Raw genomic sequence first — 27,928 nt, forward strand, 5'->3', positions numbered from 1 at the left:
CTTGAAATTTAGGAAATTGTAGGTTGTTCTCTAATTTTGATCTCCACTGTATGTAGCATAAACTAGATATTTTCACATTTCATTCAATCCAGGGCTATTAGAAAGTCTATTAAACCTTGCCTGTAACCTGTGGAGCATATACAGTACATACTGTAAGAAAAACCCCATTATTGCATGTCTTTTAGACCATTTTAAGATATATAGTCTACGGGTTGGACCATCATTACGCATGCGCACTCCCCAGACAGCTCTCACCCCGCCTCGTTTCCCCGCCCCTCTTTTCTCCAGCCACGAGTTTGGGTTTTTGTTTTAACTGCTAAAGCGCGTTTGGTATGGAAGCCATTTCTTCACCTCGCTTTAGAGTTCAAGTTAACAAAATTATTGAGCACAGAATAGCCGGAGCGCAGCTGGATATCAGTTCTCTACACAACTTTTCTCACTTTTGACTGTTTAACCTTTGTTTTTTTTCTTAAAATTTTTTCCCAGTCTGTTTTTTTTTTAAGTTGCGGCTGAACTTTTTCCGCCGGGCGCGCGCAGCGCTTTGTGTGGTCCAGTGTTTACGGAACCGAGAATGGAGAATTAGGCGCGTGCCCGAAAGCGCGCTCATTTGCGCGTGCTCGGGAGAGGGTTCGGCTGCCCAGGTTCGGGTTCTAGAGTGCGCGCTCGCGCCGGAGATCCCGCCACGATGGGATGTGGGCTACGGAAACTGGAGGAGCCTGAGGACAGCAGCCCGGGCAAAATTTACTCCACCCTGAGGAGACCGCAAGTGGAGACCAAAACCGACACCGCGTACGAGTACGTGCTGCTGGACTTCAGCCTAGAAGGTACGTCTGGGTTTTCTGTTCACGAGTAACACTAGGATTCATCCCCTTTTCAAGAAAAAAAAAATCCTATTGGAATTTCACTTTGTCCTGTAGGATCTCATTTGAGTTTTACAATACTGTTGGAACTTTACTTGTATTTTACTGGAAATAATGTGTAGTTGTTGGAGTTACTGGAAATTACAGAGTGTGCTATGTATGTGTGTGTGTGTGTGTGTGTGTGTGTATATATATATATATATATATATATATATATATATATATATATATATATATATATATATGTATGTGTATATATATATATATGTATGTGTGTATATATATATATATATATATATATATATATATATATATATATATATATATACACACAGTACTGTGCAAAAGTCTTAGGCACCCTATTTTTTATTTTATTTTTTTTGTGAAAACTTTGTTATAGATTTTAATTTTATGACTTCTACATTACTGATTCAGTAAAAAACATTTTAGATTTCCAAACATTAGTTTTCCATCACAAAATTAAATGTTACAGAAAAATGTTTGTATGTCAGTAAAGAAAGCAGCAGATTACATAAGAGACACTTTTCAGACAAAAATACATAATGAAGGCTGCTGGGTTTCGCTGCAAAAATAAGACGCAAGTGTGACAGTCAAAGTCTCCAGAAGAACTGTGGCTGCTTCTGCAAGATGCTCAGTAACACTTACAGCTCATTTTCTTATAAAACTGCACACATTGTACCTGAGACTACTATTTTTTTTTTTTAATCAAAGGGTTGTCACACCAAATATTGACTTTGTTTCATTGATTACTGTTTACTGCTCTTTATAGTATTTTATTAAATGTAGAAATATTTAGTTTCATTATTTTTGAAAGCATCTTTGCTCTACAGCATTTATTTGCATGTGCCTAAAACTTTTGCACAGTGCTGTGTGTGTGATATATATATATATATATATAAAGAAACCATCCTTTAAACATCTTAATCTGTATTAGTCATTAATGGTTTTCAATCAAATTGCGAGACACACTCAAAAAAGTGCCATTTCTTTAGTAACAAAAAAAAAATATGCTGGAATTCTTAAAAATATCACATTGAATTCCCATATAGGCCTGAATAGGAACCCAGATGGATCCCATAAAAAAAAAAAAAAAAACGCCTGTAGAGGTGGTCTTACAGGATATTTATGTCTTGATGATTCCTGTAGGAATTGTCTTATAAGAATAGTTCCAAAATATGAAAAAAATTCTGATTAGAATCCTGTACAAATTTCTTATTGGAATCCTTTAGGATTTTTTTGACAAGCGTCTGGAGAAGTTTGGCAGAGATTCGTGATTCATGGTTATATGATTTAAGTCTGTTTTTTTCTGATGTCATCTTTTTCAGATATGTAAATCTACTAAATATGTTACCCAGTGAAATTCCTAAATCTTTGTATTACAGTGTATAAATGTGACAGGTTGGCACAACTCAGTTGAAGTTGATGGATCTTCCCATTTCTCATAGCAACGGCAGGGTCAAATCTAGAAATAGGTCAGGATGGCTCTTCTCATTCTCATTCTCCTGGCATTAAGGCAAAAAAGTGGTGCTTTTCACATGAAAGCTTTACACAGAAAATTCCTGTCCACATTCCTGTAGTGTAGACTGTGTACACAGTTCTTAGTCCTGCTGTTGTTGTTTTTGTTGTTGTTCCAGTGAACCCATACAGAATCTGGGAACTACATCTATTTGAAATGTTTATATCAAAGACGGCACACTGCACATGATTTGGTTGTATAAATATCAACCTACATTCACTGTCCACGTTAACAGGAACACCTGTACGCCTGCTCATTTCTGCCAATCATGTGGCAGCAGCACAATGTGTAAAATCATGCAGATGGAGGTGTAGAGCTTCAGTTAATATTCACATCAAACATCAGAAAGGGGAAAAAGTGTGATCTCTGTGATTTTAGTTGGGGCATGGTTCTTAGTACCAGATGGGCTGGTTTGAGTATTTCAGAAACTGCTGATCTCCTGGAATTTTCACACACAGCAGTCTCTGGAGTTTACACAGAATGGTGCGAAAAACAAAAAATATTCACTGAGCAGAGGGTCTGCTGGCTGAAACACCTTGTTGATGAGAGAGATCAGAGGAGAATGACCAGACTGGTCTGAGCTGACAGGAAGTCTATAGTAACTTAAATAAGCACTCTTTATCTCAGAATGCACAACACGTCTAACCTTGAGGTAGATGGGCTACAACAGCAGAAGACCACATCAGGTTCCATTCCTGTCAGCCAGGAACAAGAATCTGATGCTATCATGACCACAGACTCACTCAAACTGGACAACTGACGACTGGAAAAAGACGAGGTGATTCTTTTCCCTAATCTTCACCTGTCCAGTTTGGATGAGTCTGTGCCGATGTAGGCCTCAGATTTTTGCTCCTGGCTGACAGGCATGGAACCCAATGTGGTCTTCTGCTGTTGTAGCTTATACACTTCAAGGTTAGATGTGTTGTGCCTTTTGAGATGCTTTTCTGTTCACCACAGTTGTAAAGAGTGATTATATGAGTTTCTATATCCTTCCTGGCAGCTCAAACCAATCTGACCATTTTCCTCTGACCTCTCTTATCCACAAGGCGTTTCCACCCACAGAACTGTCGCTCACTCATTGTTGTTTGTTTTTTGAACCATTCTGTGTAAACTCTAGAGACTGTTGTGTATGAAACTTCCTCAGATTGCTGTTCTTGGCTGACAGGAATGGAACCCAATGTGGTCTACTGCTGTTGTAGCCCATCCACTTCAAAGTTCAATGTTTTGTGCATTCTGAGATGCTTTTCTGCTCACCACAGCTGTAAAGAGTGATTATTTGAGTTACTATAGACTTCCTGTCAGCTCAGACCAGTCTGGTCATTCTCTTCTGATCTCTTTCATCAAGCTGTTTCAGCCTGCAGACCCTCTGCGCACAGGATGTGGTTTTTTGTTTGTTTGTTTGTTTGTTTGTTATTTGTTGCTGTTGTTTTTTTTGCATCATTCTATGTAAACTCTAGAGACTGCTGTGTGTGAAATCCCAGGAGATCAGCAGTTTCTGAAATACTCATACCAGCCCATCTGGAAACAACAACCACAGTTAGTCACAGAAGTCACACTTTTTCTTCATTCTGATGTTTGATTGGACATTAACTGAAGCTCTGCACCTCTATCTGCATGATTTTATGCATTGTACTGCTGTCACATGTTAGGCTGATTGGATAAATGCATAAATGAGTAGGTGCACAGCTGTTCCTATTAAAGTGGACAGTGAGTGTGTATTTCAAGGCGATGATCTTTCAGCCATCACACCACCATGATGGTCTGATGTCTGGTTGTAACATGATGTGCAGTTTTTCCCATTAAAGCTGCTGTTAGCAGTGTTAGCAGCTATGGCTTGACTTCCATTCAGACATCTCTCCACTTTCAACTCTTTCCACCAAAGACATGCACACAAACAGTTCAGTGGTGAGGAAAAATAATAATGGAGACCAGCAGAGCATTTGTTTAAGCAGTTGCATACCAGATTTCAGATTGCGAAATTTAAAAACCTATTGCAGTTGAATTTGTGGTATTATTTAGGTGTGCAGCTGCTTCACTGGATTAAAGGTTATGGACATAGCTACGTAATGTAACTAAATTAAATAAAGCTAAATAGTAAAGATAACATCTAAAATTACTAGGTAACATTAAAAGATTATGAAAGCAAAGTGCAGGATCTACCAAAAACAACAATGACCTGTGAAGCCAGAGTTTTGAAGCCCTTTGAAAGTAGTCAAAGCTGTTATAATCTTCTACTACATCAAATTAGTAGTTTCCTTCTTCTCCATTTATAGCCTGTATTTGTCTGGGGTGTCTGTACAGTTTCCTGATTGGTTACTACAGCTGGACTGTGATTAGTTGCTCTATAGAGCCAAGGGCAATCACATATTTTATTTCTCAGAGCATTGATTTTAGATTTTATTTTCTCGATAAGCATCGATTTTAGTGATATCTTCTTGAATGCTAAAAAAAATCACTCACAGCAGCTATAAGAGGTATTCATGAAAATGAATGACTTCAGGCTGAAAACCAATTAACAAAACAATATTTGAATATCATAGTCTTGATACATAGATTGAACCCAGCCATTCGGACATCACTCATTTCAGAGCCACAGCTGGACAGAACTTTATGTCCTGCACAATTTTGTAAAGTCTGTATCTTCTGTAAGCCTATTTCAGAGAGAGAGAGAATAAAGAAAAATATACATGACTAAGGTTGTACAAGAAAGAACTGGCATCCTGTTATTACATACTGTTCAGTTTTAAGAATATAGGGATCTGAGGTCCAAGATACTGTGCTTGTGAAGATTTAAGTGGTCAGGAATGGTCGAGGAGGAAGTTAACTGATGATTTGATGCAAATTAGTGCTTATGTTTCCTTTAAATCTAAATGAGAAGTGGAATGCAAGGAGATTTCTCACATCTGCCTAACAATTTCAACTTCAAATAATCCTGTGAAATCAGGCTGTTCTGTGAATGATTTAGTTTGGATAAACAATAGCAGGAGCCCTCTCTGGCATCGAGCATGTATTTATGTGTGTTTTTAATGCTGGCTGATGTCTGATTGCCACAAAGCTATTACCCACAATAACAAGAATCTTCATCTTTTGGGTTGCCTTCACTGCTCCTCAGAGCCATGTGTTCAGAAGCATAGCTATCGCAATGTAAGTGAGGGGATTAGCACCGCACTCAAACTCCTTGAGAATGTTTACACTGACATTGCCACAAGTTCTAGACTATCAGTCTGTCTCCTGACTCTAGACAAGTTTAATTTCCAAGCTTATTCATTCACAGAAGTGTCTATAGATATTTAAACTTCATAAGCCTCATTATACAATGCCAAAGTTAAAATTGCTCACTGCTTGTAGAGGTCTGTAAATTATACGTTATACATGGTATTTTTAGCCCACGGCGGTTGAGTATATGGTGCTGAACCAGCATGGGCCCAAACAAGTCAAAACTTATTGCGCAGCTGTAAATCATTCTCAAATGGTTTTTTTTCTTCATTGCTCAATAGTACAGAGCAGTACGTAACTCTAGCAGTGTTTTCATCAACGCCATTTACATTTATTCATTCAAACTCACAGCTTTTCCGATCATTAGACTAGAGTCTTAACCGCTGAACCACCAGTGTCCCACAATCAATTTGCTAGTGTGTAGCAAATTGAGGAAAATGATGGTGAATAGTATTTTAAAATCTAATTGACTCATGTTAAATCACTGTGTCTAGTAGAGTTTTAGAAAAGCCCTTGCTTGTGGAAGGCCAGATGTTGTGGTGTAATATAGCTAACAGACAGATTAAAACTGACTGGCCTTAATCGCCTACTCGGTTTCGCTGAACAGCTGCAGCATTGGGGATTCAGTTAATTCGATATGGATCAGAACTGAATACATGTTTGGTGCTCAATTTGATGTGGTGTAATGGCTGCTGTATTCACATGTAGCTCATTCAGAATGGTGACCTTTTTTATTTTTACCCCAGTTTCTCCAAATTTGGTCATTTACCAATTCATACCCACTAGCAAACTCTCACCTATCACATAAGAATTACCACCTTGAGGGCAAGCACATGCTTCCTCCAAGACATTTGAAGCCATCACATCTTTTCAATCTGCTGCTCATGCTACGTCACAGGGAGCTGAATACACTCAAGGGAAAGCGCTGTCCACCCTCTTCTACATACAGGAGCTCGCAGACGCCCATGATTGGCTGGTGTCGCACTGATTGACAGAGAGAGTAATACCATTCCTCACGCTCTATCTTGGACTCCAAGCCAGAGATTCAAATGATAGGGTGAATGCTTTTCTGTTGTGCCACTGAGGAGCCCAGAATGCTGACTTTCTTTGTAGTCAAGAGGCCTACAGCTGATGGAAGTGATTAGGGTCCACTCATTCTAATGATGAAAGCTAACAATTGAGAATGGACTTCAGTTAGGTTAGTAATTGTGAAAGAGAAAGAACAACTCCATGTACAAGCATGATTGCATTACCCAAGTCAAGGACTGCGAGAATGGTGCAAAGATAAACTGCCCTTCAGTATGGGGACATATACATGTTGGAAAGATATAAAATGTCAGGAGGGGTTGATTAGTGTAACAAAGTGTCCAAACTAATGATGTCTCTAACCTGGCCATCTGGGTTGCCAGTTCTCAATCTCCCTGTAATCAGCTGTAATCTTTCTTTGTAGTGGATCGTTCTTTCTCTTGTAGTGTGTGTCTTTTTCTGATGCAGAATTTCATGTGTAATGGATCTAGAGGCAATTTTCTCAGACAAGGTATGGCTAGTGGTGGGATGTTCTTCACCAAGCATCTAAAAAATAGAAATGCTGATCCAGAATCAGTATTTGTGAAGAGGAATCAGCTCTGGATATTAAGACCTGGGCCTTGTTCTTCTTGTGTCCCTTAACAAATCCAGAATAAAATGATATGTGCCAGATGAACTAATTGTAACAATTCAAAATAAGGTTTGTTCTTTGAACGCACATGAGAACCTGAGTTTAGTGTAACTAGACTGAGTTGTTTGAGATTACTGCATGCCACTGTGGGTGCCACTAATGGGTGACAAATTAAAGGAATAAGTGAAAATAAGTGAAAAGTGTCTTAGAAAGATGTTTGCCCTTCCCTAAAGAGGACAAGTGGATTCAAACCAACTACTGGCTACTAATTCCTCTATAATTTATCACCTTGGGACTCAAAACCATGATCAGGGAGTTAGTGATTGGCTAATGCAAATGGTACAGAAGCCTGCAGAGGCCATTAAGAGTTTTCTGTTTTAGTTTCTGATTTCAGGTTTTCAAATTAATGCCATTGGGCCCATAAAATTTATATTTGTGTAATCATTAACGTGAACTGCGTCTACATGACACTGTTAGTGACACTGTTTTCATCCCTTATATTTCAACTTTTCTTTTCTGAGTTAGGAGCAGCAGACATAAAGTTTTTCCTCACTGCAGCTTCTGTTTCATCATTACAACATGTCTGTCTCACCCTCCCATATGTTCCTTTAATACACAAAGTCTTTTCCCTCAAACTCTTTCTGCACCATAAAACCTCCCATAAATTCTTTCACCCTTCTCTCTACGCCCCACCCCCCCTCGCTTTTCTCCTCTCCCCACAAACTGCAACCCTGCAGCCTCACAGTCTCGCTACTTCATCTTCAGTCTTCACTTGCTCTTTCTCCATGATTCTTTCTTTCACCTCAGCCTCTTTACTTCATTTTCTTTCATTCTTTTACTTGCACTTTCTTTGCAGTTCTCCCATTTTTCCTTCGCATCTTATCCTCGCTGCCTCCTCCTCCTTCTCCTTCTCCCTCTCCCTGTTGCTTGATGAGCAGAGAACAGAGGGCTCAGTGTGCGAGTTTAAATGGAGGTGGGGAGGGAGCATGAGAGGGAGTCCCCGGGGAATAAAAGCACAGCCCTCTCTGAGGTCGGTGTTGTTCTTGTTGCCCAGCGAATAAAAACACGCTCTCTCCTTCCTCTATGGGCTGTCAGCTCCATGTCTCTGCTGGCTCAGGTTTGATCTTGGGCACATGGCATGCAGTGACAGGGACACATTTCTGGCCAGCATGAGACCTTGCTTGCAGACACAGTAGTCTGATTATCCTTAAATGACTGTAAGCATGAGGAAGCAGAAGTGTGGTTTGAGGTGAAATTTGAATAGGAGATTTAGTTTGAATTGCTTCATGTCTGTGCCTGTCCGTCCTTAATCATACATGAAAAACTGAATGGCAAACCGTTTTAGCGTAAGTGTGTTTGTGTGTTGCGTATATGTTGGAATGTTGTGGGAATGTGTACATGTGTGCATGCTGTGAACAGCAGCTCTTTTGTGGATGCAGGAAGTGTGTTTGGGGTTAGTGTAGCAAGAAGGGCTGCTCTGCCAGAAACTTGAGACAGATGTAGAAAGACCCCCATATTCATTTCATTACAACTCCAAACCAAAACAACAAACTGGCACTACCTTGTGTTTGATCACTCTGTGTGTGTGTGTGTGTGTGTGTGTGTGTGTGTGTGAGTGACTTTTGTTAACTAACAGTCCCTTGCTACTGTCTCACTACTCTAATTTGGCTTCTCTAAACTGCACCTAGGTGTGAAAGAACTTGTGTGTGTGTGTGCGTGTGTGTGATGCTCTTCAAAGGGCTTGCCTCACATCCAGGGTGTATTCTCGTTATGGCCTCCAGATCCACCTCAACCCTGACCAGAATAATCCGGTTACTGAAGATGAATGAATATTACTCAATCAGTGGGCATTTTTGCTGAGAAGAATCCATGTGATTCTGCTTTCAAATAATGCCAAATTAATGAACGTAATGAGGAACAGTTCCAAAAGGAACAGTCCTCGATGTCATAAATGTGCGCACACATGTAGCCAGCTAGACTGGATTTTTCATATTTATTTTGCATGATTTGGTGTTTCTCAGGTAGTCGACCCACAGTGCAGTATCTGTCCTCTCTGTGTGAGCTGCCTCAGGCCCTGCAGCCATACTACACTCAGGGCTATGTGCTGGTCACCTTGCATCCCATCATCCTCTCTGTTGGCCGCACACGCTCCCTGCCCTGCAGCCTGCTCTACCGGGCCATCCTGACCAGACCACGGTCCAGGTAATTCAGTTTTATTTGTATAGAACGATTGAGAGCAGCTTTACATAATTCCAGATTAGATTTAGATCCCTAATGAGCAAACCAGAGGTGACAGTGGTGAAGAAAAACTCCTTGAAATGACATACTTGAGAGGAGCCAGACTCAAAATGGAACCCATCTTCTTCTTATAAATCATTACAGAATACAGTTTAAGAAGCGTAAAGGCAAATAGCACATGTGTTGAAGGGATATTCAGTGTTAGTATATAGAGTTCTGGAATAAGCACAGGACATTCTCTATGATTACAGCAGCAGTTCTTGCGTACAAATCTACCGTATCCAGGTGAGATTATCCACTGAAGCAAGGGAGAGTCTTGGAACTGTTTTGGGGAAGTGCAGCTCTTTAGGGTGTCCATGTGGAAACATCCACAGCAACAGAAAGTGATTGTCAAACTCCACAAAGCTCCAGACAGAAGTAGAGCATCACGATTGGTCAGGTGAGAGGAGCCAGAGTGGTTGAAGTATGACAGAATCAGGCACCGAAATCACATCAAGCAGCAGGAGTACGCATACACAAAGAGTGAACAGATTATTAGATAATTGCTTTAATCTCCTCCTGTGTATCCTTGTCAAATTTACTCAAATTTGACTCTTCCTCCATCATCAATCCTGTATCCAGGGCAGAATAGGAAGACTAATCTCAGCCCACCTAGTCTAAAATACAGTATATGATGAATTAGGAGCTTTTTAAGGAGACTGTAGACCACACAAAGGTGTAAACATGGAATACACAGGAACCAACAAGAGAAAGAGAAGCATCTAGGTTGGCATAGCTACTGAGGCATGACGTAGTTAGCATTGTAGTAGAGGAAAAAGTAAGAAGCAACAGCTTGTGCCTAGAGAGTTGTTTGGACATGCAGGAAAACACTTAGGCATGTCATGCAAACCCACTGAGCCTTTTATGAGCCTCATGTGCTGACATGCAGACCATGACAAATCAAACATGACCTTCAAGTATAGTAGAGGTCATGCATTTCACAGGCTCTGCAGCAGGACGTTGTGTAAAATGACATTGCCCTCTGTGAGAAACGTGCGTGCAGTCACCTTGTGGACTTCTTTTCCTATCCTTGCTTAGAACACCAACAACGTTTTATTAGACCCAGTGCAGAGTGGAATTTTCCTAAACACTTACGTGAAAATGTTGTGTGTGGGCCTGTGTTTGTTGCAGTAAGAATGCAGTGGCCGTGTTTCACAGTGTGCCAGTGCTGAGGGTTGAGGAGTGGCCACTGCCTGGAGATTCCCTGACCAGTGACACTGTGAGAGCACTTATAGACCGGGTCAGTGTTTACTCAGTGTGTATATAAATGCATTTTGTGACCATTTTTGGTGCTGCATTTAATTTCTTTCCTATTTTTGTTTTTCCCCCAATTCATAAATCTTTACACAATTAACGAAAACCTGCAAGGTTCTTCTTGTTTTTACTGAAACAAAATTGTTTACACACATCACATGCACAAGTAGCTATGTGTCACTGATGTTTAAGCTGCCACTGTGCATTTGTGGATTGTTCAGGTTAACTGTAATGCTCGGGGAGGCGTGCGCTTCGTGGGCTCTGTGCTCCAACAGGCAGGAGGAGGGAGGTGTAACGGCAGAGTGGCGAGTCCCAGACGGAGCTGTCGCTCCCCACCACACACTCCACCAGGAGACAGAGACATGGAAGACGGTGGATATGGTCCAGGTTACACATCTCAAAAGTCCCATCTCCATACAGTCAATACACTGTTGAGTATTGGTATTGGGGCAGGTACAGGGTCCAGAGTTTTAGACCAGTCTGAGTAATTTTATGCAGTGAACATGTGTGAGGTTGACTGACATGAAACATTTCTTGCATACGACGCAAATTGTCCTGAAACCTGTCACCATCACGTCCCTGATGTTTTGCTTAACTTGGCAAAAGAGGCTTGTGATGAGGAGGTCCTTATCAAATCAGTATTCTTTAAAAAGTTACTTGTGATAATGCACTCTATGTGAGTATTACAGACCATCTCCTTTTGAATATATCACATTTTAATTGATGTATTCTCACTTCAAGCTGTAAATGCTTATAGAGGATGGTATCTTTGGGGACAAGGATGTGCAAGACAAAAAAAATTTGGGCCACTAACTAACCTAAATTAAAAGAAAATACAATATACTAAAATATCTGTCTAGCCCTAAAATTAGAGAGGAAAGGTAATCTAAACGAAATGCCATTTAAGGTCCTTACCTTTTCCACACAGTTTATTGCATATCCAGAATACAACAGGTTCTTTTTAACCACAAAATAGCTGGTAATTCACTAGTACTGTGAGAGATTAAGACTCTGAGACTAAAGATTCTGTCTGTTTGGTTTGTTTAGGTGGCACTTTCAGTTATATCCAAAAGACCCTTCTATGTCTCTGTGTTATGTTTCTCTCTGATTGTAGCTGGCTTGTATAACTGACATACTCCAACAATGGAAAAAAAAAGGACAGAAACACAATCAAACCAGTCAATTTTATTTGCCTGTAGCTTTAACAATAAACATTATCACAAAGTAGCTTTACAGAAATCTGGATGTAAATTTAGATTATGAGCAAGCCAGAGATGACAGAGGCAAGGAAAAACCGCCTGAGGTAACTTAAGGAAGAACCCTTAAGAGGAACCAGACTGTTTTCACAATTATATCAAACAGTACTACGTGTTATAAACATATCACTATGGAAGAGAATCTGGTGTCATTGTGCTGTAAACCTATAGCATTTAAATCAACTAGGCAAATATCTGCTTAGATGTGCCTACAAACACACAACCCATACTCTGGCCACATTTCTCACACTTCTTCACTTTTAATCAAAGCTCATCCACCTGTAATGTATTTTTAGCTTGATCTGACCGCTCCACTGACATGTCATGTCAGCTTAGTGTTAGAGATTGATATCCGTTTCCACACCCTCTTTGTGGCAGTATGCTCTGTTCAATCGTAGGGCTCGGCTGCTACTCTCCTGCTTTGAAAATGAAGAGGTTCTTGATCTGCTGTCCTGATGTATTTGCCAGTCTCCCAACTTCTCAGTAAAGAGCTTGTTATGAAGGCTAAGGAACACATCACTTTCTCCATTGGCAGGGTCTTACAGTGCCTCTGTGTTGTCAAATCTGCAGATTTGAGGTTGCTGGTGCTGTTTCACTCCTGGGCTCCAGGTTGTGTTCCGCTGGATCCACTAGTCTGCTGCTACCACCAAGGGGCACTCTCCATGCGCGTGTCCAGGAAGGGCCAAGTCGTCAGCGGTCTGGAGGCTGATTGGCTCGAGCTGACAGCAGCCTATTACCGCAAAGGCTGGTCATTAGTTGACTCTTTTGTGTACTGGGACACACCTAAAGGTAACTTATTCTGCCTAAGTCATGAGATTTCAGCCAAAAAAATTTGTCTAACAATTAAACTATGATAAAAAGGAAAAAGTACTAAATTGTTGTTGTAAAACAAAGAGATTGGCAAACCCTTCCCTGCTCTCTTCCTTAAAAAAGGTAAAAATTAAAGCAGTTCTGACTAAAAACACTTCATATCTGACTGATATGACTGACTCATGTGCTCTCTGTATTATGTTTTTTTTTTTTTCCTTCCCTTTTTTTCTCCCAAATTTATTGTCTTCATCCTCTCAATGTCTGTTTCTGGTTTGTTTCCTTTCCCCATCTCGTCTGTCTTCTACCACAGTGACTATATTTAGTGCTCACATCTCAACCTCATGACCTCACTTCCTCTTTTGCACCAGACTAATAACAGCTAAATCAGATGTGTGTGTGTGTGTGTGTAGACATCTGGGGTCTGAAAATATAGAACATGATAGAGCACACACATAACAGCTCTGTCTCTCTCTGTCTCTCTCTCTCTCTCTCTGCTAATACAAGAGCAGGGCCATGTTCCCTCATTTGTCTTCTAAGTAGTTCAGTGTTGCTTAGTAGGTCAGTGACACATTTTCAGCACTGACGTAATGAGACCAGTTTAATGTTGAATCATTTCATGGTAGATAACCACAGTGAATAAAACTCATACACAGTACATCCAGCTAAATAAATACATGATTGCTGTTTCTGTGCATTAGGATATGAGTACATAATGGTACACACATGGTTATGTGGAAATGTATATTCACAAATTTTCCATGTGATTATTATGACTGAATGATACCATTCCAAATATCAGCTGAGGTACATGATGAGGGGATTTTTTCTGTTTATAGGTGATCCAGTGCCCAGGTCTTTAGAGGGCTTGTTTGTGTATGAGGAGAGAAGTCCTGCACCTCCTGCCAATGACACTATTGTTGTTGAACAGTGGACTGTTATTGAGGTCAGCAAAAGCATTGCATAAAGGTTATACTTGATGAGTATACACAGTGTAGTGTGTCGGTGTCAATAAAGGTAGACCCTAAATAGAAAGCTTGATCTCCTACACTCATGTCTATCCAACATACTGTGTTTCCAACATATAAATATAGTGGAAGTGTGCCTTGAATTTTTTTCCTCACCAAAGAGCACCTTGAAACATACTCCACAGAACTTCTGAGCATACCAGATTTGTTTTTTTGAAGATGTGTAATAGTTATTTGGCTGGTGAAGCATGTGATTTTGTGCCTGTTACAGGGCTCTGATGTGAAGACGGATTACGGGCCACTCCTTCACACTCTGGCTGAGTTCGGTTGGTTACTGACGTGTGTACTGCCCACGCCTATCATTCGCCATGACAGGTAAAACACATGCACACTGTTCAGACTCATCTTTCTCCTCCTTTTTTTTTGTTTATGACTGCAGGGTTTTTTCTTTGCAGTGAGGGAAATCTTGCCACTAAACAAGTGGTGTTCCTGCAGAGGCCTGTTAAATCCCCCTCCATCCGACAGAACAGCCAGGTACGGCAAAGACTTTCTGCTTAAATGGTGCAGGTTATAAACTGACACCAAAGTGATATCAATTTTAAAACAAATTGAAACTACTTTTAGCCAGACATGAAAACTTGTATACTTAAGGAATAAAATACCACAGAACACACTGTTATAGGAAAATAATCAACAATGGAGAGAATGTGAAGCGAATTATTGATTATTTTGCAATAATAGTATGTCCAGTAGTGTTTTATTTCTCTTATACCACAGCAATTTGTGTCAATGTCAATGACCATTTTTAATTTATTAATGAACATGACTTTTAACCATTTATAGTTACTTTTCATGATGTGGAACATCTGTGAGACAAGATAGTTCCTGATATCACTTGTGTTATTATTGCAGCTTTAAAGAGTTCTCAGTTCTTCTCACTAGCCTCTCTTTTACTTTTAATAAGATTTAAAAAAAAAAAAAAAAAAAAAGAAAGAAAAACAAAGCCTGTAATGTTACTAAGAAAGTTTTCAGTCCTGAAGACTTTCCTGTGGTGGAAAATGTACTAACTGTTACAAAGTGCCGACATCTGAGACTCCTCCTTTATAGAAAGTTTGACCGCAGGATAAACAGAAAAGCATGCACCCAGTCTTCTGGAGATAACAAGTTTGAAGTCCAACAAAGCAAAACTGGCAGTGCTCTCTGGATGGGAGGGATGGCATACTCTCTCTCCCCGTCAGATTAGAGTGACGCTAGCCAGTCATGGTTGGTACCTGTGGTATGATAGGGAAGAGCTGGCTAGTGGGTGGGAATTGGCCAAGACCAAATTAGTATTATTACAAGCTCATTAATATAAACCTATTAGAGCCACAACCAATCAAAATTCAACAGCACTGTGATATAATTAATAATACAACTTCATAGGAATGTTATTAAAAATTACTTTTAAACTCAATTTTAGGTGCATTAATGAATGCCTGCTATGAATGTGCAGACTCAGTCCCACTTAAACACAGGTACTGTAGTAATCTCCTTCTGCCCCTTCATGTGTCTCAGGGTAGCTGTACTCGGAGAGAGAAGGCCAGTCACTCTTTGAATCGAGGGATGGGAGCAGCTCACTCAGAGGAGCTTTCCCCCAGTTCAGGGGGCACTGGAGGATTCCCTCTGTTTGGAGGGGGCTATCCTAGCGCCCTGTCTCAGCTGGAGGAGGGCGGCTTCGAGCAGGACGACGGGGCAGCTGAGGTCACCTGTATGTGATCGACCCACACAACGAACAGTCTCAATAGAGAACCGGATCCAAGATGCTCAGCTCTGTGCTGTGGGAGAAATGATTTTTTATATCATGAATAATTTAGGTTAAGCTTCCTTGCATTTACTCTAAACCTATTCTTATATAGATAAACGTATAGCACTTTTGATAATTTTATAAAGCCATAATTTCTTAATGGGGTGGATTTCATCTCATTTTTATACCTTTTAGAGCAAGGCATGACAGACCTACAAGTTAACCAGCTGCATAGTACACATCCATCACACTACCAGGATGTTCTGTAAAGGCTTCCAACACACATCTGCACTGTCACACACCTTCACTGTTTTTTTTTATTTTATTTTTTTTTAGTACTTTTGCACAATACTCAGTTGATGTTCTTTCTCGTTCTTCACGAATTACACATCAGTCAGCATCTCTTGTCCTCCTGACACCTGCAGAGACTTAAAGCTACATTTGACTTGGTCACTGAGGTTCATCTCGGCTCCTCTGCTGCTTGCTGCAGGATGAGAACGCTTAATATGTGTATTTCAGACTTGCTTTTTATGGTACTGAGGATGCCCAGGCTCTGCAGTCAAAACAGTCAGGGAAAATGCCATCCTCTTTTGGATTTTAAAAGGTATTTTTTAGGGCCAGGCTATGGAAAAGTAAATTTTTCATATGCAGTGGCCCTAATGTGGTTCACCCCATCTGATACCTCAAAAAAAAATATCAGACTGGAGGCTGCGTATCTGTGTGCAGTTTTGAACTCAGGTGGTGCTACAGAAGGTCCTGTTTTTTTTGGTGTTAGTTCACAGTTCAAAAAGGTAAAGTAATGCACGTATTAGTTCTCACACAAGTTCGTGTGCATGGAAGGATTGTTAATGGAAACGGTGTTTTAGTAAAAGACCAGTGTGTGATCTAACTAATCACTCATTCACTTTAGTATAATACATGTTTCAAGTATTATGTTTTTGGCTGGATCAGAGTGAGTCTGCAGGATATTTAACTTGACTTTGTACAGCATCGCTACTCAGAATGTTAACACTGATGGATTGTAGTCACATTCACAAAGACAGAAGGCTGTTAACATTCTGCATTTCATACTTTTTTCCCTAGTGACTGTGTTTATCTTGGTTTAAATTACACTATAAAGAAATACAGGTTGTAGAATATTATAATGCTGTATATAGGATTAATAAGCCATGAAATGCTGAGGTCCTTTTTTCTGTAAGATAATTTTTTTAAGTGACCAGTATAATGTACCAGTGACAGTATTTTAAATAATGTAATTCAACACGTATTGTTGGAGTTAATATTTTATTAAAACAGTTATTCCCTCATTTTGCTCGTCATTTTATACATATTTGTTTTGCATGTCTATTCATAAACATGACAAACATGAAAAGCTACTGAATCTATTCGCTAGTACACTGAACAGTACAGCTCAGAGCCAGCTCTGGGTATGAGGTGTGTTTTATTACTATCATAATGTAATATCTAACTTTAGTTCAATTTAAAAAAAAAAAAGAAAAAAGAAGAACCAGTTAGATAAAACACCTCCACCCACACAATAATTTAACAAGTAAAGAAAGGGTGAATATCACCACACTCGTTTATATAGGATGAAAAGAAGCAAAGGAGAGACTCTTGCAGTTTATCAGATTCTTATGCTGGAATGCAAGAGTAAGACGTATGTACAAGGGCCCTTCTCTGGATGTAACATGAAAAAATGAAAGGGGGAAAAAAACAAAAAAAAAACAAGCCTTAATTGTGTATATCTGAATTCCAGTTGTTCAGGATGCTCTGCAGAGGTGGAGGTCAGGCTTCACTCTCTCCCGCAGAGCCGCTCTGGTTCTCCTCCTCCATGATGGGCACAATCAGGTTGTCCTTAGACATCAGGCTGTACTTCATCACAAAGCGGGTAAAGCGGTGACACAAAAACGTCTCATTCTGCAGGTGATGTGAACAAGAGGGTGACGCACAATTTTCATACAATTATTGCCTGTGTACGATATCAGAAGTACCACTGTTCCTTGGTTAGAAGAACTTTCCTGGTATTCTCATCCAATAAACACCATTAAGGGATTACTTCCAAAAAGTATACATGCAATGCTACCATTAGAACAGGACAGACACTCTAACCAAAGCATTGTCCAAGAGTGCTACCTAGCCTATTCCCAAATGCAAGGACTAAGAGTGGCAATATTGTGTCCATTGTTGTATTGTGCCATGGTTTTCCTTAATGTCAATGGAGTGAGTCCTTGTACTCTACCGCTTTGGTTAAATATTGTCACAGGATGCCACCTACTGATCAAGCTAAAGAATGCCATTCAAACATGATTTCCTTTAATTCTGTACATGCAGCGTTTCATGAGCCATAACCTTTTAGAGATACAGAGAGAAAATAAAGAAAAAATTTAATATGCCAAAAAAATGTCTGCTGACCTCATATGTGTCGAATATTTGGCGATGGTGAAAGTAAGCATGGGAGAAGATCCTGTAGATGCGACGGCAAACTGAGCCTAACTTCGCCACTGACGATTCCTTAATGCTGACGCTGTACAGAGAACACACTCATAAGCACAGCATACTGATTTTCTCCAGTAGTGTAAAAAAATAAATAACTACAAAATACTAACATAATCGTAATGTAGTGCAAATCAAATTAGATTTCAGCAACATAGAAATATGCTACTATGAGTAGGACTAAAAAGTGGTAGAAATCATAATTTGCATGGTTTGCCTTGTAAATGTTCGAACAATGTCCGACTAGTTTATCCACAATCTATAATACAAGGAATGTGTGGAAGCACTCACCGACTAGGGAAATACTTATTGCTGTTGAGAAGGCATGCTGCGCCGTCCAGAGTGTGTCTGGTGTAGTCAATGGCAGGACACTGAATAGGAGAAAGAGAAAAAGATGTGACATGCTGTTAGAAAGTGATCCTGTAGTAGCTTTCAGGTACTGTTAGCATGTTTTACGTGTCCTGTTACAGTTCGAGGCACTACAATGATATCAGGGAAGAGTCATGGATTATCCGAGTTTACTCTGATTACAGAAATGTAAGGAGCTGATTCGACAAGTGTTCCTTTCAGTGACAGAAACTGGGGAGTCTATATCAGAGATCAGAGAAGTCAGATGTGTCTGAAACAGAAGACTCGTTATAAGGTAGCGCTTCGATAGTTATTAAGATACCTGTTAGAAAACCTGTTAGGTTTGAGATTTCAAAGGCAGCATACTCAACCACGTGTGCAGGTTCCCGATATACGGTACAGTGACTAAACCTAAAGTCCAATAGTGAATATTCCATGACAATGTCAGTGAGTTCTTGCTATGAATAACTGTTGTTGTTCTTTCAGCTGCTCTCCTTGGGGGTCGCCACAGTGGATCGCTGGTCCACATGTTTGATTTGGCACAAGTTTTACGCCGGATGCCCTTCCTGATGCAACCCTCCCATTTTATCCAGGCTTGGGACCGGCACTGGTACACTCCGGGAATCGAACCCAGGCTGCGCCGAGTTCTTGCTAAAAATTACGTTTCTAAATGTCCCATTCTTTCCTCCAACCTCCCTAAAACACGACAGTAGGTTGACTGGCTATTATAAATTGCCCCCATGTGTGAATATGTTTGTGCATAGTGCCCTATGATAAAGTGCCACCCCATCCAGGATGTATTTGCAGGAAATGCTGCGGATCCACAGTGAAACTGACTTGGAAAATCGGCTAATGTAGATTAATCCTTTTTTTGCTCCCTGTCTCCTCCACTATTTTACAGGCTGGCTGACACACTGCATTATGGGATATGTAGCACTGCAAAGCACTGCATCTTTTATGTTTCGGACACACCTGTGGAGAGGCACACATTATACTCACTTCTTTTGGGGTCTTGTGGGCGGCACAAAGAAAGATCCACTGCTCAGTGGCAGTCATCTGGGTACACGTGTCTGGATGGCACTCACTCTGCCCGCACAAAGTGCAGGAACAAACCATTAAAAGGGAAACAGAGACAATTAGTCAGTACACAAAGGCACAAAATTGGGTCAACATGGGTGGTGCCACTATTTTACCTGTTTGTGCAGTACCTGATGGCTGAGCATTACTTTATACAATGTTCAAATTACAGCTGGAGATTACCTGGAGTTTTACGGCCAAGCCGTTGAGTTCCAGACAAAATTGCCTATAAAACAATGAAACAATGTCACTAAGAGAAAAGAAAAACAGACTCTGAAGTCTGTAGCATGCAGAGTTAAGATTTCATTATAGCACTGTCAGCTGAGCTGCATGCAATCAAGCACATATACTGTGTTATTGAATAGAACCAGTTGTGTCTAAATTCGTCTTGTGCCACCTCATCAGTGTCGTTTCACTGTATTCGATTAAAAGTGAAAGTTACCTGAGATGTTCGTACTTCCACACTCCTTCATCCTGTCCTTCTGGAGGCTCTAAGATCTTCTCTATGTTGGAGCAGTCCGAGCGAATATTTTGCTGGATATACTAAAAAGGTCACAACAGAGACTGTTATCACCTTGTTACATCATAACACAGGCATAAAGAGCAGCATAAAGCAAGTGCTGTTATAGGAAAATAATCAACAAAGGTGTGTGATGCGATACCGTTACAACCCTGTTGATTATTTTTCTATAAAAGCACATCCTGAAATGTTTTATTCCTCTTATTCCACAGCCATTTGCCAAAAATATTTTATTCATTCAAATACATCATACTTTTTTTTTTTTTTCAGTTTATGATTATATTTAATGTTGTTCACTGTCTTGTTCCTGTTATCATTTCCTTTATAGCAGTTATAAACAGCTGTTCATTCACTTTCTCTTGAAGTTAATAAGAGACAACTGCAGCATGGGACAGAGAAACTGCTCCCAGGATAAGAAAACTTAAAGCAACAGGTTTACCCTGGACTGTTACCGAACACTAACATCGGAGACTCCTTCCAAAAATGTTAAATCGTCCCCCCACAGAAAACTTCACCATAATCAAAAATTTATGCTTTTTTAACACTTTTTTTTTTAAAGTCTGTTTATTATTAGGCCTCGATTACGTCCGCCATACACGCCACTCCCTGTTACTATAAAAACAATAACTTATTACCACAAGCACATTTATATAAACCTATCATTCATGTTACAGCCGGAACTACTGTCCAAGTCATGTGTTTATATAAAAATAATCCAAACCTTCTAACTCCAAGGTTTTCCAAGTGTGGTCCAGGGACACCCATGAGTCCATGAAGCATAGCCAAGAGGGCCAAGGTTTTTTTTTTTTTTTTTTTTTTATATAATTTTTTTTTTAATAATTATTTTTTTAATTTTGTTGCAGTGGTGGAAATCACAGCCTACATTATCAAAGTTATTATATTTAGGAGTCCAAGCACCAAAGTCAACTCAAGCTTAAAGTTCAGGAATGGAAAGCTCTATGGCTCCAAAAAATATTACAGTATTACTGAAAAAATGTTTATAATATTCATGAAATTCCCATACTGAGGTGGGATTTGTTTTACATTATCCCTGGCTGCAAAAGGTTTGGGAACCAATGATCTAATTAACCAGATTGGAGAATTCAACAGTGCTGTGCTATATGACTAAATAATACACCCTGAAAAGTCATCCCTCACTTGAAATACATTAAAAGTATATGGACGCCTGACCATCACACCTATATGTGGTGTTTCCCCAAAGCAACAACTGTACAGAATGTCTTTGTATGCTGTAGCATTACAGATTCCCTTCACTGGAACTAAGAGGCCCAAACATGTTCCAGGATGACAACGCCCCTGTGCACAAAGCGAGCTCCATGAAGACGTGGTTTGCCAAGTTTGGAGTGGAAGAACTTGGATGGTCTGCAAAGACTTCTGAACTCAACCCCACTGAACACTGAACTGAACCCCAGACCTCCTCGCCTGATATCAGTGCCTGACCTCAGTAATGCTCTTGTGGCTGAATGAGCACAAATCCCCCCAGCCATGTTCCATAATCCAATGGAAAGCATTCCCAGAAAAGTGGATGCCTAAACCTGGAATGTTTAGAATGTGTCCACAAACATTTGGCAATATAGTTTACATCCTTAACTTATAAGCAAGCCTGCACAAAGTACAAGTTTAGACATTACAGGTTTAGTTTTGAGCAACGCCCACCTGTTGCACTGCCAGAGTGCTGTCCATCTCCTCAAAAGACTCATCGGGCCAGCTGTAGAAGTCCTGGCAAAGTGGAGAAAACACACAATGTAAGATTAAATATTCCAGAGTGAGCGATAAACATGGCTGGAAGAAATCTGAAGCTTCGGGACACATTAAAACACCATTAAAGGCAAATCGTGTACTGACTGAGGACACATTTTAATGTAAATTAGTGTTTGTCTCACTTATCTGTGTATGTGGATAAGAGCACTAACTGCCCTGCTGAAAAAAACAACAGAAACCCTCACAGAATTTGTAATGGTTTTAATGGTTATAATGGGAATAATCTGTATGGTATGTAAAGGTAATCTGTTGCTTTCTATTGGTGGCATGTTATGTCTAGTGGATACCATTAAGGACCAGTAATGGTTTTAATGGTTAGCTGATGGTTTGTGATAGTATTTGTAGTGGAAACCATTAAAATTTCTGTGATGGTTTCTATTGTTTTTTTCAGGAGAGTGATGTGATGGCTAGCTGGCTAACAAACAAATTAACCACTAAAAACCAAGGATCTAGGTCTACTACAGTCCTAAACCAACAAAGTAGCTGGGACTCCTGCCACATTGGCGTTATTATTATCATTATTATTATCATTATTATTATTATTATTATTATTTAGCAGGAGTGCTGTGTTTTGAACATGGCTAAGCAGTTTGTCTGTCTGTTTACAGTTAGCATTCAGCTAACTGGCCAATAAATACCGCAAGATAAAGAGTGTTGAGTCTGACACGATTAGATGAAATGAAGACTATCTAACCAACTGATTAGTTATAACCACTTTATCAGAACACAGTTGGAAAGGGAGTGGCATTGAGCCACTGAGAGACAGAGAGACTGAGCTTAGCGTCCATAGCCAGTGATCTGAACAAACCCAGTCAGCAGGCTAAGCTAACCTGCTAACGCTAGCGAGCCGTGTTTCAAGCCACCTAGCCACCCGAAACAGTGCCTTCGTCGAGGTTAAATTGTATTGATATTTTCTCTACATGTTTCCTGGGTAACTGGCTTATCTAAAAGAACCGCCGGAGGTGGTGTACCTTCGCCTTGGTGCCCGGTCTGTTCCTCCTCAGAACGGTTGTCCCCTCCGCCATGACCATCTCGACCGACTTAATGGCGTGCGCGCGCCTCTAGCGGTCGCCTGTGGTACTGCTACTGCTCAACAGCGCCGGAGTGAACATTACACTACACACACACTGTTACCAACTTAGCGACTTTTCAGACACCCTTAGCGACTTTTTTTTTACTTTTCAGAAAAAGACTTTCTGGAGGACGTCAGGTGACGTCGCGGTTATAAAATGGGGATGTGAGCAGTGCTAGTTAACATGTAATCTTAATGATTCAGTCACTCAGACACTATTTCACACTCTTTCCGCTGCCTGACAGCACAAACAGAAAAACATGTAAATGAAAACAGTTTTACTGAGAATTTGGCTGTATTAAAATACAGTATGTGAGCACAGAGACTAGGAGAGAAGCAAACACATGTACAGGGCTGACACTAGGCAGAATGCAAATACGTTATGAATATGCTAATTAGCGCATGACGTCACCGAGCGACTTTTCGTGCAGGCTTTAGCTACTTTCTGTTGAAAGAAGTTGAAGACAGTGAACATACAGATCCTGTGTACCCTAAAATGGTAAATTGTGGCCATAAAGGGATGCACATGGCCAGCAACAATACTCAAATGTGTGGCTGTGGCATTCAAGCGATGATTGATTGGTATTAACAAGCCCAAAGTATGCCAAGAAAACATTCCCCACACCATTACGCCACCTCCACCAGCCTGGACTGTTGACACAAGGCAGGCTGGGTCCATGGATTCATCCTGCTGGCACCAAATTCAATCCCTACAATCTACGATTCATCAGAACAGGCTACATTTTTCCAGACATTTTTCCAGTGAGTCTGTGCCTATGATAGCATCAGATTCTTGTTCTTGGCTGACAGGAGTGGAACCCAACATGGTCTTCTGCTGTTGTAGCTCATCCACCTCAAGGTTTGATGTGTTGTGTGTTTTACGATGCTTTTCTGCTCAACATGGTTGTAAAGAGTGCTTATTTGAGTTACTATAGACTTCCTGTCAGCTCAAACCAGTCTGGTCTTTCTCCTCTGATCTCTCTCTCAACAAGGTGTTTCAGCCAGCAGACCCTCTGCTCACAGGATGTTTTTTGTTTTTCACACCATTCTGTGTAAACTCTAGAGACTGCTGTGTGTGAAAATCCCAGGAGATCAGCAGGTTCTGAAATACTCAAACCAGCCCATCTGGAAACAACAACCATGCCACAGTTAAAGTGACAGAGATCACCCTTTTACCCATTCTGATGTTTGATGTGAATATTAACTGAAGCTCTTGGCCTGTATCTGAATGATTTTTTGCTTTGTGCTGCTGCCACATGATTGGGTGATTAGATCACTGCATGAATGGGCAGGTATACAGGTTCCTATTAAAGTGGACAGTGAAAAAATATATATATATCAGCTACACCAGTATTTATTTATAATGAATAAATAATTTATTATAGCCTGCCTTCAGCTACACCAGTCTATAACGTTAAAGTTTAATACGCATAAGTTTAGTTTAAATATGTACATATGCGTGAATAAGTGTAATATGCACAATGTTAGTCATTTAGTTTAAGCACACATCATTTATTGAAGCCATAAAGATGTGAATCTTGAGATTTTTGAATATATTGGTTCTAAATTCAACAATATGAAAGTCTTGAAATTTTAGGTTAAAATATTTGGGTAATAAAGACTTCAAGTAAAAAATTCAAGCAGTTGGAAATTCAGAGAAAACATCTAGGATGCTCTGTAAAAGCAAACGAGCCAGGCACTAATTGAACTCAGTCCTGGCCTAATCACAACACACCTCTGTATTCATGGAAGTGGGCTTTATTTCTTGCTCACATTTTATGCAGATGTATGATACCATGGTGGAGAAACAACCCACTGTTCAAGGAGCAAGCCCAAGTTAATTCATATCTGTAAAAAATCCAATATGCAGTAATCTAAAAAACAGTTTTCTGTGGTTATCAAAGTGGACTAATAAAATAAACTTATTATAAAATAATGCAAATATGACCTGTGTGTCATTACTACTATAGGAGAAGACAAGATAAGGCTGCATTAGACTAAACCAGTGCTAGACTCTCATCAGACTCCGGTAAGCATTAAACAGGCTGATATACTGAATATGAGACAACCTCACAGCACATTTATACAGTCTCAAAGTCAGACAAGACATCAAGAGTCCCCCAAATTCACTTTATTAATATAACAAAGTATGATCATGATTATTTACAATTGACAACATAGAAAAGAAACCAAAAAAAAACAAAAAACCGGAAAAAGAAGCAACTACTCCTCTGGGATGACAAGCTTGGCTATTAATGGACACTACCAGGGATTACTCAACATATTTTCCTAGAATATCTGCATCCCGGAACAGGAAATAGTCCTAGAATTGAAAATTACACAATGATTAGAACAGGTTTTATGAATGTTTATGAGCAGAATCAAATTATCACAAATTTATCACAATACAGGAAGACACGTACCTTATCATCAAGAACCACCTTCGTGCCTCCGTATTCTGGTAGTAGAACCTTCTCTCCAACTTTCACACTAACAGGCGTTACAGCTCCATTCTGACAGAAAAAGCAATGATATGGTTTTAAAAATCTCCCTGCACTAAAAGGGACATAAAAGAAACATTTTTGTGACAATAAACACCTTGGTGGTGGTTCCAGGTCCCACAGCCACCACTGTGGCCTGCAGCACTTTGCCTTGGGACTTTTCTGGAATCATGATGCCTCCTTTCGTCACAGTCTCTGCTGCTAACCGTTCCACCAACACTCGGTCAAACATGGGGAGAAATTTCCGGAAAGCCTTAGCCTAAGGAAAGGTAAAAGATAATAACCGGCTGAGACAAGTCTTGTGAGACGATATGAAACAATGGTCACATCCACATTAGCTCCAGTAGGGGGCAGAGGGCACTAAAGACTGCAGGATTACACGCATTTCATTCATTCGTCTTGTGTAACAGCTTTATCTTGGTCAGGGTCGCTGTGAATCCAGAGGCTTTCCCAGGAACACTGATTTCACCCTGGATGGAACGCCAGTCCATCACAGGGTCGCCCCCACCCCCCATCACAAACTGCTTGTCTCACTGAGCCTAATTTTGAAAACCCTTAAGGCCACAGAACGAGAGATTTGCAACACCAGCTGCATATAACCAGTGTGCCGATGTCCTTGAGTGAAGGTCATGTGCGAGGGAGGGGAGGATCAAGGACAGAGTACTATGGGGGGATGAGGGGAGGAGGGATAGAATTTGGAGGCTTTGTAAATGTTTACCAATTTGGTGAAGGACAAAGGACACTGACACCAAGATAATCCTCTATGGCTAAAGCAGACAAAAATTTCTGGAAAGAACTGGCTGGTGAAAAAAACAGCTGAGGGGAGAGGGAGAGGCGATGCAAACTCCCTCAACATTTACATTCATTCAGCAGTTTTTATACAAATCAACTTATAAGCACACAGCTATCACAAGAGCCAGTTTGGATGCATGTGCTCCACAACTGGTTTATTTTCTTTTCAGGAATAGACTAAGAGTTGCAGAAAGTCCACAACAACCTAAACTCTACTCAGTCTTTCATCACCAGTTAAATATGAACAAAGTGTAAGATGATTAACCACCGAACGAAGAGTTCATAGTGGATCTCGAAATGCTCCCTAATCTATGTCCACTACACAAGATGTGACCTGATGGCTTCTCTATCAGAGGTGATGCACAGAGAATCCAGGACTTTTATTATTATTATTATTATTATTATTATTAAAGGAATGTTTCATTAGAATTAGAATGTTACAAGTAAAGATTAAGTAAAAAAAATATATATATATTTAACATACTAAATAACATAGTCTGAAAAGAGAGGGGGGGAAAAGACAATAAATTATCTTCCTTTTTCCCACATAGAGAATCCAGGATTCACCTCACGTGCGACGCGACGAGAAGTGACGTGACGTGCAATAACCCGGAAGTGGATGTAGACAGAGCGCGCGCACATACGACTCACCTGTATCAGTGCCGTTTATTTATTTATTTATTTATTTATTTCTACCTACCTATTTATCTAATTTATTAATTAGACAGTCGAACATTACACGTGTCTCTGCATGTTATAAAAATGAACAGACATAATCAGTGACCATGTGACAGCTGATCACACTGCACAGATTGGCAGAAACTGGCTAGCATTTATAAAAAAAAAAAAAAAAAGCTGGCAGTGCAGCAGCTGTAGAGCAGTTTATAAAACCAAGGACGTATACCAGTTATTAAATCGTGTGCTAATCCATTACACCCGTGTTAGAGAGCATAAATGTCTCCAGATCCTATCCAGAAAGTCTCGGTACCTCAATATACATGAAGGATTTTATCCAAAGATCCAGCAATATGATCCATGCTACTATTTCTAAATCTCATCAGGTCCTGATGGCTGCATGATGACCTTGCCGGGTACATCATCACTGCACTGTGTGTTAACTCGCCAAACTGATAGACGAGGAGGAAAAAAAAGACAGATCCTCTTCTGGTAGTTAGATTTAATATCGAGAAAAGAAAGTTAGCAGCCTTGCTGAAATAATAAGAACATATCGGTAGTCTTCTTACCATGTCTGCAGTGAATCTTTAGCAGCTCTAGGTCCTGGCTGAGTGAAAGAGCAAAGAAAAGCGAGTGGCACTGAGGAGACACCACGGCGAGCGACCCACGTGAAGAAAGCTCTAGAAGCCCAACCGCGCATGCGCGAACTGCACACTGCCTGAACAGAATGTTACAGGATGATTATTATTATTATTATTATTAATTCTATACAACACAATGAATGTACGCTGGCTTGTATGCTCAGTACCTCTGAACAATTAGCTTAGGAGATATTGAAGAATTGTTGAATAGGCATTGCTAAAACGTTATTTTAGCCAGTGCACCCTGCACAGGGATGAGTCAATGTCAACCCCTGACCTCGCGTTTTTTTTCTCCAATAGCGTTCGCGAAAATTCTGGAAGTCCGGGCCCCGGAACGAGCATAAATACTGTTTTTTACTAATATTGTGTAATAAAGAGACTTCTATATGTGTCTTTTTTGTTTCAGTAGGCA

The 27,928-nt window shown here is 40.1% G+C and overlaps 2 protein-coding genes across 4 annotated transcripts; one reads left to right on the forward strand and one right to left on the reverse strand.

The window, feature by feature from the left end:
* The first annotated feature begins 254 nt into the window (after window positions 1-254).
* On the forward strand, window positions 255-16,922 carry rftn2 (raftlin family member 2). Its single transcript, XM_026912459.3, has 9 exons — window positions 255-824; window positions 9,292-9,472; window positions 10,679-10,787; window positions 11,023-11,188; window positions 12,628-12,846; window positions 13,704-13,810; window positions 14,104-14,207; window positions 14,288-14,366; window positions 15,387-16,922. Exons 1-9 carry the CDS (start codon window positions 686-688, stop codon window positions 15,585-15,587), a joined length of 1,305 nt encoding a protein of 434 aa, XP_026768260.3. The 5' UTR covers window positions 255-685; the 3' UTR covers window positions 15,588-16,922.
* On the reverse strand, window positions 16,883-27,785 carry LOC113525856 (MOB-like protein phocein). Of its 3 annotated transcripts, XM_026912463.3 has the most exons (10): window positions 27,684-27,785; window positions 27,445-27,593; window positions 25,506-25,667; window positions 21,731-21,793; window positions 19,976-20,076; window positions 19,717-19,759; window positions 19,456-19,542; window positions 18,400-18,479; window positions 18,028-18,139; window positions 16,883-17,532 (listed from the first exon to the last, which is right to left on the reverse strand). In XM_026912463.3, the coding sequence occupies exons 2-10, from the start codon at window positions 27,445-27,447 to the stop codon at window positions 17,401-17,403; spliced, it is 783 nt and encodes a 260-aa protein (XP_026768264.1). In that variant the 5' UTR covers window positions 27,448-27,593; window positions 27,684-27,785; the 3' UTR covers window positions 16,883-17,400. The 3 variants fall into 3 exon arrangements, with proteins under 3 accessions (XP_026768264.1, XP_026768262.1, XP_026768263.1); XM_026912461.3 differs by lacking the exons at window positions 25,506-25,667; window positions 27,445-27,593; window positions 27,684-27,785 and adding an exon at window positions 22,807-22,961; XM_026912462.3 differs by lacking the exons at window positions 16,883-17,532; window positions 18,028-18,139; window positions 18,400-18,479; ... (3 more) ...; window positions 21,731-21,793; window positions 27,684-27,785 and adding exons at window positions 25,024-25,230; window positions 25,331-25,420 and having other exon boundaries at window positions 27,445-27,602.
* Between the last annotated feature and the right edge of the window lie 143 nt (window positions 27,786-27,928).

The sequence above is a fragment of the Pangasianodon hypophthalmus genome, chromosome 5 (genome assembly GCF_027358585.1).
Source record: "Pangasianodon hypophthalmus isolate fPanHyp1 chromosome 5, fPanHyp1.pri, whole genome shotgun sequence".
Lineage (NCBI taxonomy): Eukaryota > Metazoa > Chordata > Actinopteri > Siluriformes > Pangasiidae > Pangasianodon > Pangasianodon hypophthalmus.

Coding starts and splice junctions, on each gene's coding strand:
- LOC113525856 (XM_026912463.3), bottom strand. Junction 18,140..18,399: donor AATAAGTATTTCCCTAGTCG/GTGAGTGCTTCC, acceptor TTCTCTGTACAG/CGTCAGCATTAAGGAATCGT. Junction 17,533..18,027: donor AAATATTCGACACATATGAG/GTCAGCAGACAT, acceptor CATCACCTGCAG/AATGAGACGTTTTTGTGTCA.
- rftn2 (XM_026912459.3), top strand. CDS start 686: ATGGGATGTGGGCTACGGAAACTGGAGGAGCCTGAGGACAGCAGCCCG. Junction 10,788..11,022: donor TGAGAGCACTTATAGACCGG/GTCAGTGTTTAC, acceptor TGGATTGTTCAG/GTTAACTGTAATGCTCGGGG. Junction 14,367..15,386: donor CCATCCGACAGAACAGCCAG/GTACGGCAAAGA, acceptor CATGTGTCTCAG/GGTAGCTGTACTCGGAGAGA.